At 51.5% G+C, this 22191-nt stretch overlaps 1 protein-coding gene across 4 annotated transcripts in view; it reads right to left on the reverse strand.

Moving 5' to 3' along the window:
* Positions 1-71: 71 nt before the first annotated feature.
* The window catches only part of DGCR2 (DiGeorge syndrome critical region gene 2), an 86513-nt gene continuing 64393 nt past the window's right edge, over positions 72-22191 (reverse strand). For 3 of the 4 annotated variants that reach the window (XM_010356346.2, XM_030915864.1, XM_030915865.1), the window contains 5 exons: positions 20745-20921; positions 12206-12409; positions 5570-5722; positions 4805-5041; positions 72-2872 (listed from right to left, as the gene is read on the reverse strand). In XM_010356346.2, coding sequence (XP_010354648.1) covers positions 2616-2872; positions 4805-5041; positions 5570-5722; positions 12206-12409; positions 20745-20921 — 1028 coding nt within the window. In that variant the 3' untranslated portion in view covers positions 72-2615. Of the gene's footprint in view, positions 2873-3065; positions 3186-4804; positions 5042-5569; positions 5723-12205; positions 12410-20744; positions 20922-22191 lie in introns of all 4 variants that reach the window. The other variant, XR_004052909.1, reaches the window with a different exon arrangement.

Raw genomic sequence — 22191 nt, forward strand, 5'->3', positions numbered from 1 at the left:
GTGGGTACCCAGTCTCTTCCACCTTAGCCTGTGGCAGCCGTGGGGGTCACACCAAGGACTGACCATGCTTCTTCCAGAACACAAGTTTATTTGGCATTTGGATGAAATGGTTCTCACAGCATCTTAAGAAAAGTTAGTGTCAACCCAACCAAAAACTAAAAACCCTTAATGAAAGGAAAACATAAAAAAAACAGGCACCAAGACAATGTACAGTATCAAATCCCACCTCCACATGGCAGGTCAAAGGGCACCTGGTCTCCGAGAAACTGTGGCAAGGTGGTCCTAGGGGAGGAGGACCCCTGGAGCACAAGGTTCGGCAAGGGTGGCCCCGGGACTTGCTGGTCAGACTGGGAGCTGCAGCAGGCCTTGCAAAGGGGGCATTCTGGATGGCGGTGCAAGGACAGATGAGCGAGTCCAGCTCTCCTCACGCCCCCAAGGGCCTCCTGGAGCCACAGAGGCAGTGGTGTTCCAGGCAGCTCTGCCATGTGGACCTTATGACTGGCGTCATGTGCCAGTGGCCTGAGTGCTTGTGAAGGCGCATGGGGAAGGGGTCACCCAGTAACCCCTAGCCAGCCCAAGGCCTACCCTCTGCAGCCTGCATGGTCCACTTTACCCCATTGCCTCGCTGCCCCCTATGCGTCTGACTGGCCCTAATGTTCCTCTGGTCCCCAAAGGAAGCATCCCAGTCCCACACATCTCATGCCAGCCACCGTCCTGCACACCCAGTTCTGAGGCCAGGCAGGAACCCTCTAAGCTCTCAGGCTCAGGCCCATGGGGGACTCTGCTGCGTGGTCCCCAGGCCTTCACTGGCCACCTGGCACCCATAACGCACATGCCTGCTGCTCTGGAACCTGGCTGCCACGCCCCAGTGCATGTGGGATACATGACGTGCTTCCTGCTTTGTCTTCTGCAGCCAGCGGGGGACTCTTGTGACCAGAACTTCCTTCTCAAGAAGTAGCAGCCCTTCTCCAAGAGGAGCGCAAGCCTGCCCGCACACAGCCTCTAGCATCATGCTCCAGCAGGCCAAGGTCAGGGACAGGCAATTCAGTGACAAAACTCACTCACAGCTCTGGCACAAAGGTCGAGTCTGTCCATGGGTAACTCAAGATTCTCATTCCACACAGGATGGAAAAAATGGGTCTCCAGCCACAGTGTGAGAATGTGTCAAGAAGTGGACTGTGGATGGAGTCTGTCCCTGAGCAGCGCCACAGAACTGCATGCTTCAGCCAGGCCTCCCAAGTGCTGCCCCTGCAGGTCTGGAAAGACTGAGACAGCCCTGCCTCAGCACAGCCCAGGATGTCGATGACCCTGGAAGAGTGGGCCCCCACTGACCTGCAAAGTTCCATGTGCCACCCTCACCTGCAAACGCTTGGCCACATACACACACAGAGACACAAACATATAAAGGAAAGATCCAGACATTCAACGTAGAAAAGATGGATGTGCTAAAAATCGCACAGAACCCGCTTAATCTCCAAACCTCAGAAATGTTAAAGGCCCTGTGTCAGGCAACAAGACCACTGCCCAGGCGCAGGCAACAGGGTCCTTCAGGCAAAAGGGTCCCAGGCAGGGCCCCCAGCCCCTGCGCTGCTGAGGAGGGGCCCGGAGGTGTGCATGCGGCCGCTGGGCACTGAGCTGCAGCAGTTGCGGTGATGTAAGGAGTGGACTTTAAGGAGAAAGATGCAGCCCAGGATGGTGGTTTCAGCCACCCCTCCTGCAATGAAGCAACCCTTTCTGGCACAAACAGGGTCGGGGGCAGGCCCAGCGGCAATTCAACAGGAGGCAAGAGCCCAGGGCTCCAGAGTGGAGAGACAGGAGGCAGCTCAGTCTCCAGAGCCCAGCAGAGCACAGCCCTGCTTCAGAGCTTCTTCCTGAGGGAGCCATGCACAGCAATGCTTGGGAGGGATTGATGGGGTGGGGTCAGGCCTCCTGCCGCAGAGCTCAGATGGAAAGACACAGTGAAGAGCTCAACCTCCTTCCAAGCTCTCCTTCTCAGGGGTTCAGCTTCCAGAGCCCCAAGGGAGCTCCCAGCCAGGGGCAGGGCCACCCTGATATTCACAACTGGGCTTGTGGGGCCGTCTTCAGTGCAGCCACTGTGACAATCTCAGAGGCTGCCTCCCTGAAGCAGACCCACTGCCTACACCACACCGACAGTCCAGAGGCCCCTCCTGAGGGTGGCCAGCGAGGGGCACCGTGGCAGCCCCCGCTGTGCCCATCCCAGACTGGGTCAGCAGGTCTCTGGACAGCACACTGCAGCGAGCAGGCCCACCACAGACGCGTTGGGTGTGGCCATGGCCCACAGTACCTTCTTCATTCCCTGCCTCTAAAATGTGTGGTCTGAACGAATTCTGTCACTCTTCTGCCATCTATAAAGGCGAAGACAGTGATCCAAAGCTAAGCATGTTTCTGCAGCCCTCAAGGAAGCTCCGTGCAGGCCATCACTTCTTTTGGCAGGAGGCGGGCTGTGGTCTCTATGTACACACGCATGCCCACCAGTGATGTGCGGCAGTGCGCGGCGTCCAGGCTGGGACAGGGGCCTTTCAAGTCTCCCCAGGGACCGGTGTTTTCGACAACAGACAGGTGCTCCCAGACCGTTGGGGTACAGGCCGGGCCGTCTACACCACAGTATTGAGGGAGCTGCGACTGTGGCGGCCGCCCCCTGGCAGTGCCTCTGCAGCTGGGATGCTCCCACTCTGGGCAGGGTCAGGGGGCACAAGCAGGGAGCTGCTGCTGTTGGCAGAGTCTTCCAGGTCTGCCAGAGAGGCCCCCACAGTGGGCAGAGGCTGCTCCAGGCGCCGGGGTAATGCACCTTCACTCCCACCATCCCCAGGGGCTGGCAGGCTGACCTCCGCGGGCTCAAAAGCATCATCGTCTGCAGGGAGAGACAGAAGGGTGTCAGAGACAGATACAGGCCTGGACAGAGGATGCAGGGTAGCTGGGCAGAACCAGGAGACACTCCTCCTGCCTGAACGCCCCTGTGAAGCTGGGTGGTGAGCAACACCTGGGTGGCTCCCTTGGGCCTCAGTTTTGAAGGAGGAGCCTGCCCCACATGACCCCTGTTGTACCTACTGCTCCCTGTGGCTGGGAACCTGGTATATGCAAGGTGCAGGACACATCTCAAATGGCAGACACACGCCTGTCCCACCATCGGTGTCAGGTCGGGGAGACACACTGACCAGCAGTCACTAGAACAGAGGGGCCCAAAGGGAAACTGTCTCAGACTCAGTACGGGTGAAGACGCGGCTCAGCTGGAAGTCAGGGGGTGTTTGTCATTAGGAAGGCACTGGTCCCAGGTGGGTGGAACAACATTCAGGACTGCAGCTGGAATGTGACAACCGTCGTGTGGGCAACAGGGCTGCAGGGAGCGGCCTGGAAACCACACAGGTGTCTGCAGGAAGCTCTGATCCAAGGCAGGCTGTGTGGTAAGGAGTCCACTCGCTTTGTTTTGCCCGATCTTTATTACTTGTTTTTTTTTTTTTTTTTTTTTTTTAAGAGACAGGATCTTAAAAGACTGCACGCTGGTGTGCAGTGACGTGCCATGGCTCATGACAGCTTAGAATTCCTGGGCTCAGGTGATCCTCCAGTCTCAGCCTGCCCAGTAACTGGCACTACAGGTGTGCCCACTATGCATGGCTAGTTTTGAATTTTTTGTGGAGATGGAGGTCTCACAGGCTGCTCTCAAACCAACCTGGGCAACATAGTGAGACCCCTCCTCCCGCCTCAGCCTCCCAGAGTGCTGGATTACAGGTGTGAGCCACTGTGCCTGGGCTGCCTGCTTGTCATTACCACAGGCCGTGCTGTCTGAAAGCTAACAGCTTACGCATCCTCCCTCCTGGTCAGCCCCTCACAGCCCCCACCCTGCTCTGCAGCCTGGCCCACTGAGGTATCTGGGATCTGCTGCCACCCACTGGCATCCCTTGTAGGAAGCTGGTCCTACCCTGGAAGACTGTGACAATCTTGTGTCCTGAGGGCAGGGGTCAAATCCAAGTCTTTTCTGCACCCCCAGATCATGCAAGAGCTGTGACAGCTGACCAAACAAATAGGACTCGGATCTTTTGGCACAGCAGCACCAGCCTCACAATGCCCATTCTGCTGAGATGTGCGGGCGTGCAAGGAGACAGCCGCCTTGGGGTGGCACTGCCTGCCAAGTACACTACAGGTTTGTGTGTGTTAGGGGGCCTAATGCACAGGAAGATGGGATGGGACACCTGCACTGCTCACCAGAGACAGGGACAGGCCAGGGGTCGGGGGCCTGCCTCTCCTTAGCTACGCAGCCTTGAGGAATGGTGCCACCGTCAGATGGGTGGCAGATTCCAACTATGGGCCAGTGGCACAGAAGCCACGCTTTCCTCCCACCTCACAGAGCTGCCTCCTGACATGACACGAGGGGCTGTCACCATGGTGTCTCCAACTTATGTGTCTTTACAGACAAGTGACTGGCTCCTGGGTCTGGGCCAGCCCTGTGCTCACAACTGCCGGTGCCCGGCTCCCCAGGTCTCTAGAGCTGGGATGAGGGCCCTGAGGGCTGCCCAGGTGACAGGTGCTCACAGAAGGGAGGGAGGGAGGAGGGAGGGGTCTCAGGCCTCCTCAGAGCTCTCTGCACAGATCGCCAGGGGCGGCCAGGCAGGGAGATCAGGATCCCTTCTGCACGGGCAGCCCCAGGAGAAGCCTTACAGGAAAAACCAAAGACAAAGCCGGAAAGAAGTGAGGCCCCAGGCCTCTGCAGCTGGGCAGGAGTGCTGGGCCTGGCCCCACGTGCCAGGTTACTTGACAAGGTGTTCCCTCTCCCTGGGGAGTCAGGCACCTGCAGGGTCATAGAACACACTGTCCGGGTGGATGGAGGCCTCATAGGGCGGCGGGGGGTCGTCGGGCTGGCCGATGTCCGGGTACTTGTATGCTGTGTAGGGAGGTGGAGGGTCGTGGAAGTGGAAAGTCCCACCCTCTCCGTCATCAGAAAGATGCAGCGGCGTGAGACCTGTGCCGAACCCGTCTGGGCCGTAATCAAAGCCAGGGATCCTGCGGCCGAGGTTGAAGTGGTGCACTGGGCCATCAAAAGTGTGGAACGGGAACAGAGACAAGTCACTGGGGGCAGGCTGCCTGGCTCCTGAGCCCCCCACCCTCAGGCTGGGCCTGCCGTACCTGAGTGTACACACCTGGCCCCGCTGCCTACCCCTCAGCCACATTTGGCATCCCCATGAGACCCCCGGTGTGCTCCGTGGCACGTCCCAACCTCACCACACCCATCTGTCCCTCTGGGCTGACACTTCTGCCAGACCCAGCCTCTGGCTGCCCACAACCCTCCAGCAGGGGGGTGATCCAGGCCTCTGACCCTCAGAGGCCTCCGAGTTCTGCCCACCCTGTGGTTTGGGAGGAGTAAGGAGGGTCTTGGCAAGAACTTTCCTGGCCCACAGGTGAGGACACAGACCCCACAACATGCGGCATTCAAATCTGACCAGGGGGCCCTTCACCTGCCTCTGCCCTCTCTGTCCAGGGATGGGGAGCTCACGAAGACAGGGGTGACCTGGGGTGGGGATGGGGACCAGGGCTGTGGCCCTCAGAGGGCACTCACAGTTTGCTCCAATCAGGGACTCGATGCGCTCCCGGCGCCGCTGGCGCAGCCGGTGGACCATGAAGAGCAGCAGGGACAGGATGAGGAAGGAGGAGATGCAGCTGACAACCAGGCGCATCCCGCTGGCCATGGAGTCAAATAGGCTGTTGCCATCTGACGGGGAGGGAAGGAAATGGCCGATCTGAGAAGGGGGACCACCCTCGTGCTGGGCTGGGGATGCTGTCATCCTCCTGCCCAGGCGGGCTGTGTGGACGAGGCACGCGGTGTTTCCCTGCACTCAACCATCTTCAGGATACATGTGAAATAAGGCCACTCAAAATCAAGAACATGGTGACAGCACAGAAGCAGAAGAGCGAATCTCAGGTCAGGAGGAGCATCTCACCATGGCCCCCGGGGCTGCTGTGTGCTAACGCCCATCTGACCATCACTGGAGCAAAGTGGGGTTTCCTGTCCTAGGACCAGCACTCCTCGCAGGCTGCGCTCACGCGCTGTATGCCCCAGGTGCGGCTGGGGAGTGGCCCTCCTGCAGAGGTGCACATCCTTTTCCAGGGGCCAGGGCTGTGCACCGGCCACCACCCATATCCGTCCAACAGCAGCTTTCCTTTTGTCTGAGGCCTGGGCACTTGGAAGGAAGGTGCTCAGTTGCCCAACAAGATGAGCCAGGGGGAGGTGAGGGACACAGCCCTGTCCTGGTGGGAGGCCAGGTTGGCCAGGTAGGCAGGGGTCTCATGACAGCTGCTGCCAGTTTGGAGTGGGGGTGACGTCCCTGCAGAGCATGGCTTGGGCGGCTGCTATGGGGAGGACAGGCTGCAAGAGAGTAGCATAGGGCGTCAGGAAGCCAGGAGGAGGACCTGCCGCGGCAGAGAAGGGAATGACAGAGGCCTGGACCAGGTAGCAACAGACTGGGAGAAGCGACAGTACAAGGTACAGTTGGGACTCAGACTGCCACAACTCCCTGATGGACTATGTGGGGGAACAGTGAGCCCCTGTGGGCAGCCGCACGGTCAATTCAGGTATCGTTTCACAAATGAGCCTCTGCTGTGGTTGGGAGTGAAGCCTGTCACTTCAATCCTTAACAAGCCATGGCAGAGAAAATGTGCATCCCCTGATGCACCCAGCCCCAGCACACACGTGCAGATGACACCTGGACACAGCACTGGGTCCCACAGGCTCCCCGCTGAGATGCTCTCCTGGCTCAGCCACACCCACACACTGGGTACACACGTACCAGGCATAGGTATAGGAGGGCTGGGTGGACCCGACTCCACCTCTTTGCTGGGTGAGTGGGCAGAAGGGGCCATGAAGCTGAGTCCCAGCCCTTGGGACTGGTGCTCCCACACCAAGGAGCACCGGGTCTAAGCTGCTGCGCCTTCCTCTGCTCTTCCTGGACCCTTTCATGCTTTTCGTGGCCACCACTTGGCTGGGATGCTACTAGTATTCAGCAGGTGGAGGCCAGGGGTCCTGCTCAACATTCTCCAGGACAGCCCCCATCACACAATATCTGGTCCAAATGTCAACAGTGCCAAGAGTGAGACACCCTGCCCTGGTGCAGTGCACACCAGCCTAGGGGCTCGCTATGAGCTGCCCATGGGGAGGCAGAAATGATGTGAGTGGCAGCAGGCATGAAGGGAGAATTTGTGCCAGCTATGCATCTATACCATGCTGGCACTTCCATGCACTCCTGACCTAGGTAAACTGACAACTCACAGAAGTCAGAGAATAGCAGAACCAGGAAGTGGTCCCAGAAGTAGCTGCCTCCACAGACCAAGAGTGAAGTCCAGGGAGACTTCAGAACGAGGAGTGACCCATCAGCTCCTGGAAGGAGGAGGACCCCACACCAGCAGGGAGCCTGCTAAGCTAGGAATGGCCACTCCCACCTCCGCAACAATCTTGGCAGGACTCCCCCTGCCTGCCCCAAGGAGACACTTCACAACCCCCATGTGAGTGGCTGGGCTCCCAGAGCCCTCAAGTCATTCCTGCTAGCCCAGGACACTCCATGCCCACAGAGATGGCAGCGCCAGCTCCTGCCCTCCTCCCACGGGGCCAGGAAGCACCTCCGAAAGCTGCATATCTTGCTGACAACACATGAAGTGAACATGTGAGAAGGATACATCCTCTCACCAATTAGCTGCTTTTTCTGATGCTTCTGACCCTCCTCCAGTCTCAAGGGCACTCTCATCAGTGGGCGAAAGCTCAGTGGCCCAGGGACTGGCAACGTGCCTGTTCATTGGAGGCCAGTTCAGAGATACCAGGGGAGCTCCTAAGGAAGCAGCCCCTTTGCAATGACCAACTCTTAAATCAGTTCTAAAATAAACCCAAGGACATGGTCAAGGTCCCAATTGTACCTCAAGGTAGGGACCAGAAATAATCATCTCTCAGAACTAAGCCACTTGTAGTCAAGCACAAAGAACAGAGCCTGCCCCAGAAGCCAGAGGCCAGCCCAGGGACCCCAGAGGCCCCTTGATAGGGCTGCTCCCTCCATGGAGTTCTGGGCTGCACAGCTGGGGTTGTCTTTTGTCTCTGAGCTATCCTGTAGCTCCCAGAGAGAGGATCCAGCCTGTGCATGAAGAATTCCAATGACAACGAGCTCACCGTTTCACTGAGCTTGGTTACCTCCTAACAGTTTCAAAATCTCCATCAGAGACGGCAAGGGGAGCAGAAGGTCAGCAGGGATCAGAAGCTGAGACCAGGAACCCAATGTGGGCTCTGTGCCTGGCAGCTGCACCAGCCAAACACCTCAACATGCCTCTGGGAACCTCACCATATCAGGGCTGCCCAACAGCAGCAGAGCAAGCAGGGGCAGAGGGCAGCATGAGTTTCAGCTGCTATGCACCTTGGCCAGCACTTGGTGCTGTCAGTTTCATGATTTCAGCCTTCCGAGCAGGGGTGGTACCCCATGTGGATTTAGTTTGCTTCCCTAATGGCCAACACTGAGCATCGTTTCAGGTGCCTGACTGCCATCCTGTATCTTCTTTTGTAAAGTGTAATAAAGTAAATCTTCTTCTAAAGCCATTTTTCAATAGGGTTGTTTTGTTTTCTTATTATTGAGTTTTGGTGTATTCTGAATATAGACCTTCAGTGTGTGTTTTGCAAATATTTGTTTTGATTCAGTCAGGGGCTTATCTTTTCATTTCCTTAACAGTGTCTTCCAAAGAACAGAAATTTTCAATTTTGATGAAGTCGAATTTGTGTTTTTTTTAAGGATCAAGCTAAAAATGTTGCATAGCCCATGGTCACAGATTTCTCTCCTATGTTTTCTCCTATAGAAGTTTTATAGTTCAAGGTTTTACAGTTGTGTCTATGACCATTTTGAGTAAATTTTACATACAGAAGGAAGGATAGTGTAAGTTTGTATTTTTTGGCATATGGATGTCCTGCTGTCCCAGCACTAGTCATTGAAAGACTCTCCTTTCTCCACTGAACCACCCTTGCACCTTTGTCAAAGATGACGGTAGTGAGTTATCTCAATTGACTGTTCACAGTCAGTTAACAGATCAAACTCCTTGTTCTACTTTTTTCCTGTTCTCACTACTGCACTTGACTAGTCTTAAACAAACAAACAAACAAACAAACAAACAAATGGAGAGAGATCACTTGATTATATGTAGTGTGGAACTATTTCTGGACTGCTCTGTTCCATTGATCCATGTGTCTATTCCTTCATCAGTACCACACTCATAAATTAGGCAGCATGGATCCTCCAACTTTGTTCTTTGTAAAAACTACTTTGGCTATTCTAATTATTTTGCCTTTCCACCAACTTTTATCTATCTTTTTATTATTTAAGAGATGGGGTCTTGCTATGTTGGCCAGGTTGGTCTTGAACTCCTGGCCTCAAGCAATCCTCCTGCCTCAGACTCCCAAAGTGCTACAATTACAGGCATGAGCCACTGAACCCAGCCCACCTAACTTTTATTTATTTTAATTTTTTAAGATGGAGTCTTGCTCTGTCACCCAGGCTGGAGTACAGTGGCGTGATCTCGGCTCACTGTAACTTCTACCTCCCAGGTTGAAGTGACTCTCCTGCCTCAGCCTCCTGAGTAGCTGGTATTATAGGCATGAGCCACCACACCCAACTAATTTTTGTATTTTTTGTAGAGATGGGGCTTCACCATGTTGGCCAGACTGGTCACAAACTCCTGACCTCAAGTGATCCACCCTCCCCAGCCTCCCAAAGTGCTGGGATTACAGGTGCGAGACACTGCGCCTGGCCCCACCTAACTTTTAGAATTAGCTTTTCAATACCTACAAAAATGTCTGCTAGAATTTTGGCTGGGATTATACTGAATCTATAATTTGGGAAGAGTTAACCTCCTAATGATATTGAGACACCTGATCCATGAACATGGTGTCTTCCCTTTTATTTAAGCCTTTGATTTTTTTTCATTACGGTTTTACAGTTTGCAGCAAACAGAAAGTGCACATATTTTATATTATTTATAATTGGGTATTTCATGTTTTTTGGTGCTATTACTAATGGTACTTTTCTCAAAAATTTCAATTTTCAACCGTTACAGGTAGATTATATAAATACAATGAATTTTCGTTAAGTTGACCTTCTATCTGGAGACTTTGCTTAAACACACTTATTAGTTCTAATAACTTTCCTGCAGATTCCCTAGGATTTTCTATGCCGCCATGTAATCTGTAAAAGAAGATGGTTTCATTTCTTCCCCTCTGGCCTGGATGGTTTTTCATTTCTTCTTGCCTTCTGGCACTGGCTTTGACCTTGAGCACAATGATGACAGGGTGGCAAAAGTAGACACTCTTAGCTTGTTGAAGGGGACATTCTGATGCTTAACACATGACATCCTATTCCCAGAGTCTCCAGTTTTGGTGATAGTGTCTCGGTTCTTAATGCAGTATGAGCACTTCCCAGGAGAAGGCCCCTAGGAGAGTCAGAAGCCCATGGAAGCATGGCCACAGGGTGGGCAGAGCAGGGCCCAGCTAAGTTGCTCTGGCCGTGCAGGAGAGAGGGCTGCAGCTGCTCTGGGCCCACCCAGATGCACTAAGGACCCTGCTCTGCTAAGAAGTCCTTGGGGCTGGGCAGGCTCTTTAGGCCATACATGTCCACAAATGGGTCATCCTTGTACACATCTAGGCATTCTTACAAAGCTTGGACAGAGTGGCAAGGCAGCACTGGTAGACTCCTGAGAAATGGAACCAGGAGTCCAGGTAGCATGGCTTGTGAACAGTTTGACTCTTGTAGCCCGTCACTAAGTTGGAGGTTTAAAGTTATGTGGCTGGGCACAGGGAACTTGGTAAGCACTCAACTGGTGCTTCTCATGGCCTTAAACAGACATGCACCCGATACGAGGAGAAACTGCCCTGTAGAATGGGGTCCAAGCATCACCCTCTAGCTCTGGGTCCTCTGGTGGGCCTGGCTGCAAATGTAGCCTTGTGCTCACCACAGTCAACTTCACATGTCTAATGGTGCATGCCAGAGTGCCCACTTTCACCCAGCCTCAGACACGGCCTCTGGAGGCCGGCTCTGTCCTCCCACCCAGCAGCCTCCTGGTGTGGAGGGACACTGACAACATTCCACTCAGGGGCAGCTTTCACTGTTGTGGCCCAGCCTCTAGCTGCAGCCTCTCCTCTACAGGGACCCTGGAGACGGAGATGGCCATCACACCCTGCCAAAGCTGCTCTTCTACAGGGTCCACAAGTCCAGGGACTTCAGTAAGTCCCCATCATTTCATTCTTACTGTGGAACCCAAGAAAGAGAGAAACTCATACTTTTGATTTACATTTCTCTTGAGATCTGAATTCACACAGAGCTGCAGCTACACTGGTGTGCAGAATGACAAAGCATGCCCCTGGAGTGTGAGGTGTGTTAACATCTCAGAGAGCAGCGACCCACCTGCCCCTCTCTTTTCGCAAGTGGAAGGAAGAGGATCACCCCGAGATCAGATTCCCTGTACTGTCTACCTTAAAGCCCCGCCTGGTGGTGAGGAGTCTGATCTCGAAACTGAGAATAATATTTCATCTTTTTCTTGAAGATTCTAAGGTAAAAATGGATGACTGTAAGCAATGACAACTGTCACTACCCTCCGTATCATACTACAGAACAGGAAGAGTTCCAATGTGGACATAAATTAGAAGTCTAGGCTGGGTGCGGTAGCTTATGCCTGTAATCCCAGCACCTTGGGAAGCTGAGGTGGGTGGGTCAGTTGAGGTCAGCAGTTCAAGACCTGGCCTGGACGACATGGCGAAACACCATCTCTAGTAAAAATACAAAAACTAGCTGCACATAGTGGCACATGCGTGTAATCCCAGCTACTGGGGAGGCTGAGGCAGAAGAATGGCTTAAACCCTAGAGGCGGAGATTTGAAGATAGGTTTGAAGCTGTCAGTGGTGATTTGTGGATAAACAGCCACACTCAAGTTCAAGTTCATTTGTGACTGCTGCCTGTCACCCCAGAATGGGAAGGAAGCAGCTGGAGGGGTTGTGTCAGACACGCCCACTAGAGTAGTAGCATCAAAGTCTTTGAGACATCTCTGTGACAAACGCTGCCACTGCTGCTGTGCCATGCTCTGTAAACTGCCCTGAGTCCTCACCACTGAGGAAGCAAACGGATGCCTAGCCTCCAGCCCCAAATAGGGAGGCTGACTTGGGACCTACTATCAAGAGTCTCACCTGGGTCCAGACACATGAACTTGCAGCACTCTTTGGGGTCCTTGCGGTACTGCTGGCAGCCCTGGGGCCTCTCACAGAGAGCAGCCACGCACATCTCAGGCTCCCCTCCATGGCAGGTGCAGCTCAGGCATGGGTCGTCCCCCTTAGGGGTGAAGTAGAACCCTTCATCCACCACGTTGTCCTTGATGTCAACACATGTTTGACCTGCAATGAGCATACATTGTGTACAGATGTATACATAGCCAAAAAAGGTAGCCTCCCCATGTGGGCCTGTGAACGCTACCTGCTACCTTAGAATGGGAATGAGGCAGTTGGACGGGTCATGTGAGACATGCCCACTAGAGCAGTGGCATCAAAGCCTCTGAGACAGCTCTGTGAGCAAACGCTGCCATCACCGCTGCACCACCTGACACGAGCTGACCTTCCCTACCTGGGCCTGGGGAACCAACAAGGCAACTGAAGACTTGGCCAGATTATGCTGAGAGTCTTCCTAGGACTGGAATGTCATGGATCTGGCACATGGCACAGGGAATGGCTGTCCAACAGCAGTCACTACAACACACCGTTAGGACAAAGCACATCCAGCCAGGGCAAATGGAGGCCAGAGAGCCAGGATGGAGCAGAGTGCCAGAATCCAGGGTCACGGCAGAAGTGTTTGCCTTGAAGTTGCCAAAGTAGATTACTTACGAGATCTTCTCAATTCTAAGATGCAGCTGCTATGAGTATTAACCATTTCAAAATCAGAATGTGTCTAAGGAAGCTGCCAGTTCTGCTTGGGAAGACAGTCCACTGGACCTGAGGCACACTCTGCACAGAGCTGACCTGGGACAAGAGTAAGAGGAATGGCCATGGCTAAAAACCCAGAGTCTCCAACTGGTAGGCAGATATTGCGAACGCCTGGAGGAAGAGAAAAGGGATAAAGGAGCCTCCAAGAGAGCTACCCTCAGTGAAAGGCAAAAAGACATGAGAAGGTAGCTTGTTACAGTCTCCAAATGGGGTAAGGATGTCTAGAAAAAGACTCTTCTGAAATTTCACAACCACAGGTCCATGCCTCACTTAAGATTGCAGTCAGCCAGGCGCAGTAGCTCACACCTGTAATCCCAGAACTTTGGGAGGCCGAGGCAGGCGGATCACGTGAGGTCAGGAGTTCGAGACCAGCCTGGCCAACATGGCAAAACCCTGTCTCCACTAAAGATACAAAAATTAGCCAAGCGTGATGGCATGCACCTGTAACCTCAGCTACTCAGGAGGCTGAGGCATGAGAATCTCTTGAACCCAGGAGGTGTAGGTTGCAGTGAGCAGAGACTGTGCCACTGCACTCTGGCCTGTGCGACAGCGTGAGACTCTGTCTCCAAAAAAAAAAAAAAAAAAAAGGATTGGGGTCAAATCTAGGTCACCTATGTGGTCAGGAACTCCCAGGGCAAGATACTCACCTACAATTATTCCCTGGCTAAAACAGAGAAAAAAGAATGAAGAGAAATGAACAGAGCTCCCAGAGAAATGTGAAACACCATTAAGCACACCAACAAATGTGAAACAGGAGTAACAAATGCAGAGGAGGGAGAGGAGACAGAGAAAGAGGCAAAACAAATACTCGAAGAACTAACAGTTCCAAACTATTCAAATTCATTGAAAAACAATAACCTACACAACCAGGAAGCTCAACAAATTCCACATAGGATAAACGCAAAGGAGCCACAAACTGACACATCAGAGTGAAAATGCTGAAAGTGAAAGACAAGGCAAAAATATGAAAAGCAGCGAATGGGACATGATTTGTTACTTATCAGGGAACCCCAAAAAGACAAACAACTGACTTCTCCGCAGAAACAACAGAGGCTGGGGCAGTGGGATAACTGCTCACAGAAAACCATCAACCGAGATCCAAATCTAGGAAAGATATCTTCTGAAAAATAAAAGTAAAATAAACTTTCCCAAACAACAAGTGAGAGAAGTTGTTTGCAGACTCACCTTGTACGAAACACGAAAGGAAGTTTTTCAGGCTAAAAGTATGCAATCCCCAAATAGTAATTTGAATACAAATAAGAAACTGAAGAGCGACAGTAAAGGCAATCATGTGATTATAAATTACAGCCTACATGCATAGTTTTCCTCCTTTATTCTCTTAGCTGATTTAAAAAGCAATTGTATAAAATAATATGTATGGAAAGTAGTGCTGGGTCTATAACATACAAAAATGTAACACACTTAAGATTTGCTAAGAATGGCACAAAGGTGGTATGTGGGAGCAAAGCTATACTGGACTAAAGAACCTTGACCTAAGTCTCACACCTTAGTAAAAAACTCATTCAAAACACGTCCTAGACTTAAATGTAAAATGGAAAATGATTAAAATTTTAGGGAAAACCCACAGAAGAAATGTAAGGCTAGGCAAAGAGTACCTGGACTTGAAACCAAAAGAATGATCCGTAAGAGGAGGCTGGGCTCAGCGGCTTGCACCTGTAATCCCAGCACTTTGTGAGGCAGAGGCAGGTGGATCACCGGGGGTCAGGAGTTTGCGCCCAGCCTGGCCAACATGGTGAAATCCTGTCTCTACTAAAAACGCAAAAATTAGCCAGGTGTGGTGGTGGCTCATGTTGGTAATCGCAGCTACTTGGGAAGCTGAGGCACAAGAATCACTTGAACCCAGGAGGTGGAGGTTGCAGTGAGCCAAGATTGTACCACTTCACTCTAGCCTGGGCAATAGAGTGAAACTCTATCTCAAAAAAAAAAAAAAAAAAAAAAAAAAAAGCCTGTAATCCCAGCACTTTGGGAGGCCGAGACGGGCGGATCACGAGGTCAGGAGATCGAGACCATCCTGGCTAACATGGTGAAACCCCGTCTCTACTAAAAAAATACAAAAAATTAGCCGGGCGAGGTGGCGGGCGCCTGTAGTCCCAGCTACTTGGGAGGCTGAGGCAGGAGAATGGCGTAAACCCGGGAGGCGGAGCTTGCAGTGAGCTGAGATCCGGCCACTGCACTCCAGCCCGGGCGACAGAGCGAGACTCCGTCTCAAAAAAAAAAAAAAAAAAAAAAAAAAAAAGAACAATCCATAAAAGGAGAGACGAATAACCAGGACTTCATTAAAATTAAGAACTTTTGTTCTCTGGGTAAACTTATACTGCCAGGGAAAAACAATAACAAAACTTTCTTTCCTGAAAGCTCATGTGAAGAGGATGAAGGCAAGCTACAGACTAGAAAAAATATTTGCAAACCACATATCTGACAAAGGACTGGTATCTAGAATACATAAAGAACCTCGAAACTCAACAGTTTAAAAAAAACAAGAACAAAACAGATCATTAGTTCACACCTGTAATCTCAATACAAGAGGATCACTTGAGCCTAGGAGTTGAGTTTGAGGCCAACCTAGATAACGTAGTGAGACTGTATCTCCATAGAAAATAAAAAACTTGGCCAGGCATGACGGTGCACACCTACAGTTCTAGCTACTCAGGAGACTTAAGTGGGAGGACTGCTTGAGCCCAGCAGCTGAAGGTTACAGTGAACTATGATTGCACCACTGCATTTGAGCCTGGGTGACACAGCAAGATCCTCTCTCAAACCAAAACGAACAAACAATGCAAAGAGAAAACAGAAAAATAACATGAACAACAAACAGAATATACAGATGGCAAATAAGCACATGAAACACGAAAAGGTTTTAACATCATTAGCCTCAGGGAAATGCAAATTAAAACCACAAGGAGCTACATGTCTACATAGATATCTGCATACCTAACAGAAGGGCTAAGATGAAAAATAGTGAAAACAGTAAGTGTTGGGGAAGACATGGAGAAATGAAATCACTCCTACATTGCTAGTGGGACCATAAAACAGTACAGCCACTCTGGAAAACAATTTGCTTATTTCTTTAAAAACTAAATATGCAACTACGCTACAGCCAAGCAGCTGTAATCCTGGGCATCTATCACAGAGGACTGAAAACACACTTGCAGCCAGATGCGGTGGCTCATGCCTGTAATCCCAGCACTTTAGGAGGCTGATGTGGGTGGGTCATCTGAGGTTGGGAGTTCAAGACCAGCCTGGCCAACATGATGAAACCCGTCTCCACTAAAAAGACAAAAATTAGCTGGGCGTAGTGGCACATGCCTATAATCCCAGCTACTCGGGAGGCTGAGACATGAGAATCGCTTGAACCCAAGAGGCTGAAGCTACAGTGAGCCAAGACTGTGCCACTGCACTCCAGCCTGGGCAACAGAGTAAGACTGTCACACAGACACACACACACACACACACACACACACACACACACACAGAAAGAAAGAAAGAAAACATGTTTGCACAAAAACCTGTATGCAGATGTTCATGGCAGCTTTCATTGTAATAGCCAAAGACTGGAATCAGCCCAGATGTCCTTCAACACTTGAGGCCTATAGTTTGAGACCAGCTTGGGCAACATAGCGAAATCCCGCCTCTACAAAAAAAAAAAAAAATACAAAAATAAGTTGGGCACAGCAGCATGAACCTGTGGTCCCAGCTACTCGGGAAGCTGAGGTTCACCTGAGCCCAGGAGGTTGAGGCTGCAGTGAGCAGTGATCACACCACTGTACTATAGGGTGACAGAGACCTTGTCGCCAAAAAAAAAGAGGGGGGGGGAATAAATTGTTAATAAAAGTAACAATTTGGATGACTCTCCAGGGAATTATGAGTGAAAAAAGTCAACTTCAAAAGGTTGCAGACTATATGATTCCATTTATAGAACATTTCTGCCTCATGACGATACCTGACAAAGGCCAGACCACATATGAGCAAAGGCCTCTGACCTACCACTTTTGTGGCAACCAGTCTAGGGCAGTCAGGATCTGGTCAATGGCCACCAACTTCTCTATTTTGAGTCCATACTTCCAACTCAAAACCCACCAAGGAAAGTCAAATATGTTCCCCAAACCAATCACCTCCACTGCCCTGCTTCTAGTCAGCCTGCCTCTAATCAGAGCATACCTGGAGTCTTTAGGGCCCTGGTGAAAAGCCACTGTGCTGGACCCAACTCCAGCTGCAGGAGGGTCAGAAGCAGTTGTGACGGGTCCACCCTGGATACTCAGGGCACTGGGCCTGTCTAAGGCTGAGATGCAGTTAGAACATCAGACCCTACTATCAGCATGCTAACCAGCTTTGAGTCACACAGCCTGCTAGGCGGGCTGCAAAAGACAGACTCTCTAGAGATGTGGCTCAAAGGGATGACCTAAAGTGGAGGGTGGCGGAGACATGAAGAAAAACCCTCTGGCAAACCAGCCTCCACCCAGAACAACAGTCCTGCTGACTACGAAAGCCTGAGGTGCACTGAGAGCAACTACAGTGCCAACAAACCCCAAGCCCAGCCCAACTCTCACCCAGATCAATGCCCTTCACTGTACTAAAGACCCTCCCACAAGAAAGGCCTAGTGGAAGTAAAGGTATAGCCATTGCAAGCACAAAACTATTGAACTCAGTCTCTATTGTCCCACACAAGATGTCAGACTTCCAATGAAAAGCCTAGAAAAAAGTACCATGCTCCAGAGACAAAACATTCAAAAAACCAGACTCAAATATGAAACAGATGAAGGAACTTTCCCACAGGGAATTTAAAATAACTGTGATTAATTTGTTAAAGGCTCCAATGGAAAAGCTGGACAATATACAAAGTTAGATGGGAAATTCGGATGAAAGATGGAAACTATAAGAATCAAATGGAAATCCTAGAAATAAAAACACAGACAAAATCAACGAAACAGATGAAGAATACCTTCAACGGGCTCATAAGCAGACTTGACACAGCCAAGGAAAGAATTAGTAAACCTGAGGACAGGTCAACAGAAATTACTCAAACTGAAGGACTAAAAGAATCCAGAAGACATGATGACTAGATACAATGCATGATTCTGGACCAGGAAAAAAATAGTTATAAAGGATATTATTGGAACAACTGATAAAACTGGAATGATGGATTGTGGATTATTGTATGGTAATGTATCCATGTTAAGTGTCCTGATTTTGATCCACACAGTGTAGGTACATAAAAGAGTGTCCTTGTTCTTAGGAAATATACACTGAAGTAGAAAAGGCTTAAGGTCCACAGTATCTTCAGTTTACTCCCAAGTGATTCAAAAAAAATATGCAGAGAAAGTGAATGATAAAGCAAATGTAGTAAAATTGAAATACTGGCCGGGCGTGGTGGCTCACACCTGTGATCCCAGCACTTTGGGAGGCCAAGGCAGGTGGATCACAAGGTCAGGAGATTGAGACCATCCTGGCTAACATGGTGAAACCCCATCTCTACTAAAAATACAAAAAATTAGCCAGGCGTGGTGGCGGGCGCCTATAGTCCCAGCTGCTCGGGAGGCTGAGGCAGGAGAATGGCGTGAACCCGGGAGGCGGAGCTTGCAGTGAGCCAAGATCGCGCCACTGCACTGCAGTCTGGGAGACACAGCGAGACTCTGTCTCAAAAAAAGAAAAAAAAAAGAAATATTGTAACTGGTGAGTCTGTGTAAATAGTATATGAAAGGAAGTCCCTTGTATTATTCTAGCTTTTCCGTAAGCTTGAAATTATACCTAAATTAACAAGTTACAGAGTCTCCCTCCTCCAGCCCAGATGGTCCTATAAGGCGGTTCTATCGAACACTCAAAGACAAGATTATCTCCAACTTGTACAAAATGGATTTAGAGAACAGTAAAATGTTTGCCAACTCATTTCAGAAAACTAATACAGTGTAATACAGAAATGAGTCAATAGAGTCCCAGCTACTTGGGAGGCTGAGGCAGGAGGATCACTTGAGCCTAGGAGTTCAAGACTGTACTGTGCTAGGGTCATGCCTGTGATTAGCCACTGCATTCTTGCCTGGGCAACATAGTGATGACCCACCTTAAAAAAAAAAAAAGAGAGAGAATCAAGGAGAGTATAGAAAAAAAATAACAGGCCAACCTCACTTCTTTTTTTTTGTTTGTTTTGTTTTCTTTTTTTGTTTGTTTTTGAGACGGAGTCTCGCTCTGTCCCCCAGGCTAGAGTTCAGTGGCACGATCTCAGCTCACTGCAAGCTCCGCCTCCCAGGTTCACGCCATTCTCCTGCCTCAGTCTCCCATGTAGCTGGGACTACAGGCGCCTGCCACCACACCCGGCTAATTTTTTGTATTTTTAGTAGAGATGGGGTTTCACCGTGTTAGCCAGGATGGTCTCGATCTCCTGACCTCGTGATCCACCTGCCTCAGCCTCCCAAAGTGCTGGGATTACAGGCGTGAGCCACTGCGCCCAGCCCCAACCCCACTTCTTAAAAGAGTTTCAACTTTGGGAGGCCGAGATGGGCAGATCACGAGGTCAGGAGATCGAGACCATCCTGGCTAACACGGTGAAACCCCGTCTCTACTAAAAAATACAAAAAACTAGCTGGGTGAGGTGGCGGGCGCCTGTAGTCCCAGCTACTCGGGAGGCTGAGGCAGGAGAATGGCGTAAACCTGGGAGGCGGAGCTTGCAGTGAGCTGAGATCCGGCCACTGCACTCCAGCCTGGGCGACAGAGCGAGACTTCGTCTCAAAAAAAAAAAAAAGAAAAAAAAGAGTTTCAGGCCAGGCACGGTGGCTCACGCCTATAATCCCAGCACTTCGGGAGGTTGAGGTGGGTGGATCACGAGGTCAGGAGATCGAGACCATCCTGGCTAACACGGTGAAACCCCGTCTCTACAAAAAATACAAAAAATGAGCCGGATGTGGTGGCAGGCGCCTGTAGTCCCAGCTACTGGGGAAGTTGAAGCAGGAGAATTGCTTCAACCTGGGAGGTGGACCTTGCAGTAAGCCGAGATCATGCCACTGCACTCCAGCCTGGGCAACAGAGCGAGACTCTGTCTCAAAAACAAAAAAGAGGACCACTGTCAACAAGAACGCCTGCACCACGCTCGGCAACATCAGACACATGATCCACAAGAACAAAGCCTCTCCTCAACCTGCACACAGCTGTCATTCCAGGGCCAGCGCCATCCCGCGAAGCCAGAAGCCTTTGATGAAGAGGAAGGGGACCTGTCCCACCAAGAGCTCCTGAGGCCCCTGCCCCCCAAAAGCAGTAGAGTTAGCTGGCTTTAATAAAATAAAATAAAATGAAAAAAAGAAACACACCATAGACTGGCAAGGTAAACTGAGAAGCAGAGAGAAGGATGGCAGAAGCGGGGGTGGGGAGGTGACCGATGGACTCAGATGCTCCAGAGACGCCAAGTCCTTGGGTCCTCATTCCCATCTACTCTCTTAACAACACTGCGGCAGGGAGGACGGGGATGACTGTCTCTTCCCTGGGAAAGAGAACAGTGGACTCTAAGACGCTGACCAGCTGCCCTGGTCACAGAGCTGCAGACGGGCCCCAAGAACAAGGTGTGAGCTGGTGAGGGCCACCCACCGCAACACGGCAATCAGGTTCTGCCCCAGAAACCTTGGCTGGTGAGGGGCGCCCACCGCAACACAGCAAATCAGGTTCTGCCTCAGAAACCTTGAACTCAGGGTCCAACAAAGTGACTCAAGGGCCCAGACATCCCCAAGAATGCCAGCTCAAGGGGGCTTACTTCTTTTACACAGAAATGAAGACTTCTCGTAGCAGCTCTCGGCGTGCCAGCTGTGGAGGTCGTGGTGCCGCAGGGTGGGGAAATGGAAGCACTGAAGCTGGGCACAGAACACGTTGTCATTCTCAGACATGGCCGAGGCAAAGATGGGGTCTGGGGGCAGGAACACCTCTGAAGAGCCTGTTGGGGAGACAAAAGGTGGAGTTGGACAACATCACGTCAGAGGACAAGTTGTGCAGTCCTCAAGGGGACCATGGCGTCAGACAGGATCATCAACCACAGGGCCTGGGCCACCAAGTGCTGGTGGTCACTGTGGCCAGGTGCTCATTCAGGACTCCCCAACCTCCTGGGAGTCACCCCAGGTGCTGGGCCTGGCAGGAGCCACTCTGTGGGGCCTGCAAGTACACAGGCCACAAACCCTGGGTAGCAGTGCCAGCCTGAGCACCAAAAGAGGGTGCTGGATCAGGGTTAGTGGACGGCATTTAAAGTTAGAGCAACAGCATGAATAACAAAGTAATGGACTGTAGCACACTGGATTAAAATGCAAACGGGAATGGGCAGGCGAAAAAGGCAGGAAAGTTCTCCCTTAGGACAGAACACTCAGTCATAAACAGAGGAGTCACAAAGTCCACCCAGCACCCATGAGGAAGGCACCGTCAGGCAGCATCGGCACTGGCCGGCACTACCACCAGCTGGCTACAGGCAGCACTTAGGGAGCACTGGTTCCCAGGGACCTCTCTCAGCTCAAGGGAAACTGTCACCACTCAGCTCCTGCCTGTTGAAGCCAGGCACAAAGCAGTCAGAAACCATGTACCCTTGCCACAGACAGCGTGAGGGTTGGGGACTGCTAACCTCCAAGCCTCTCTTCTGCAAGGTTCCAGGTGGGCTCTGGCCACACCCAGGGTATGGCACAGCCAGCCCTAGGCCCCACTCTCCCCCCGCATGGCCCTTCCAGTCTGGGCCGCCAAGATTCCTTGAGGCTTACCCAGCCACGATCACTGGAAACACAAAGCAACCATTCCAAGAAGCAGAATAATGAAGGCACACCTGGCGCTCTCCCCTCCTAAGAGAGCAGTGCAGCTCACCCCTTCATAAGCCTCCAGCATGCTCACCTGCGTCTTCTGGAGCTCCATTTACACCCAGCATGAAACATGGGGCTCTGCCTCAAAAGAGCCAGTGAGTCTGGAAGCAGGCCTATGCTGTGGGCCTGTGGACGGACAAACGGTGCCCTGCCATGGGCAGGACAGCTCTCAGGAAGCTCTGAGACCTGAAAGACCTGTGCCCGGCCAGCAGGCAGTCACAGCAACAGCTGCACCCCCTTCCCAGAGACACACAGGCCTAGCATCTTGCCTGCCTCATCGGCATGTATCAGACCCACAGCAGGGGAGGAAAGAGGCCCACTGTCTGGAGTTACCTCCCCATACCAACTGAAGCGCTCGTCTCCACTGCT

The sequence above is a fragment of the Rhinopithecus roxellana genome, chromosome 13 (assembly GCF_007565055.1).
Source record: "Rhinopithecus roxellana isolate Shanxi Qingling chromosome 13, ASM756505v1, whole genome shotgun sequence".
Taxonomy (NCBI): Eukaryota; Metazoa; Chordata; class Mammalia; order Primates; family Cercopithecidae; genus Rhinopithecus; species Rhinopithecus roxellana.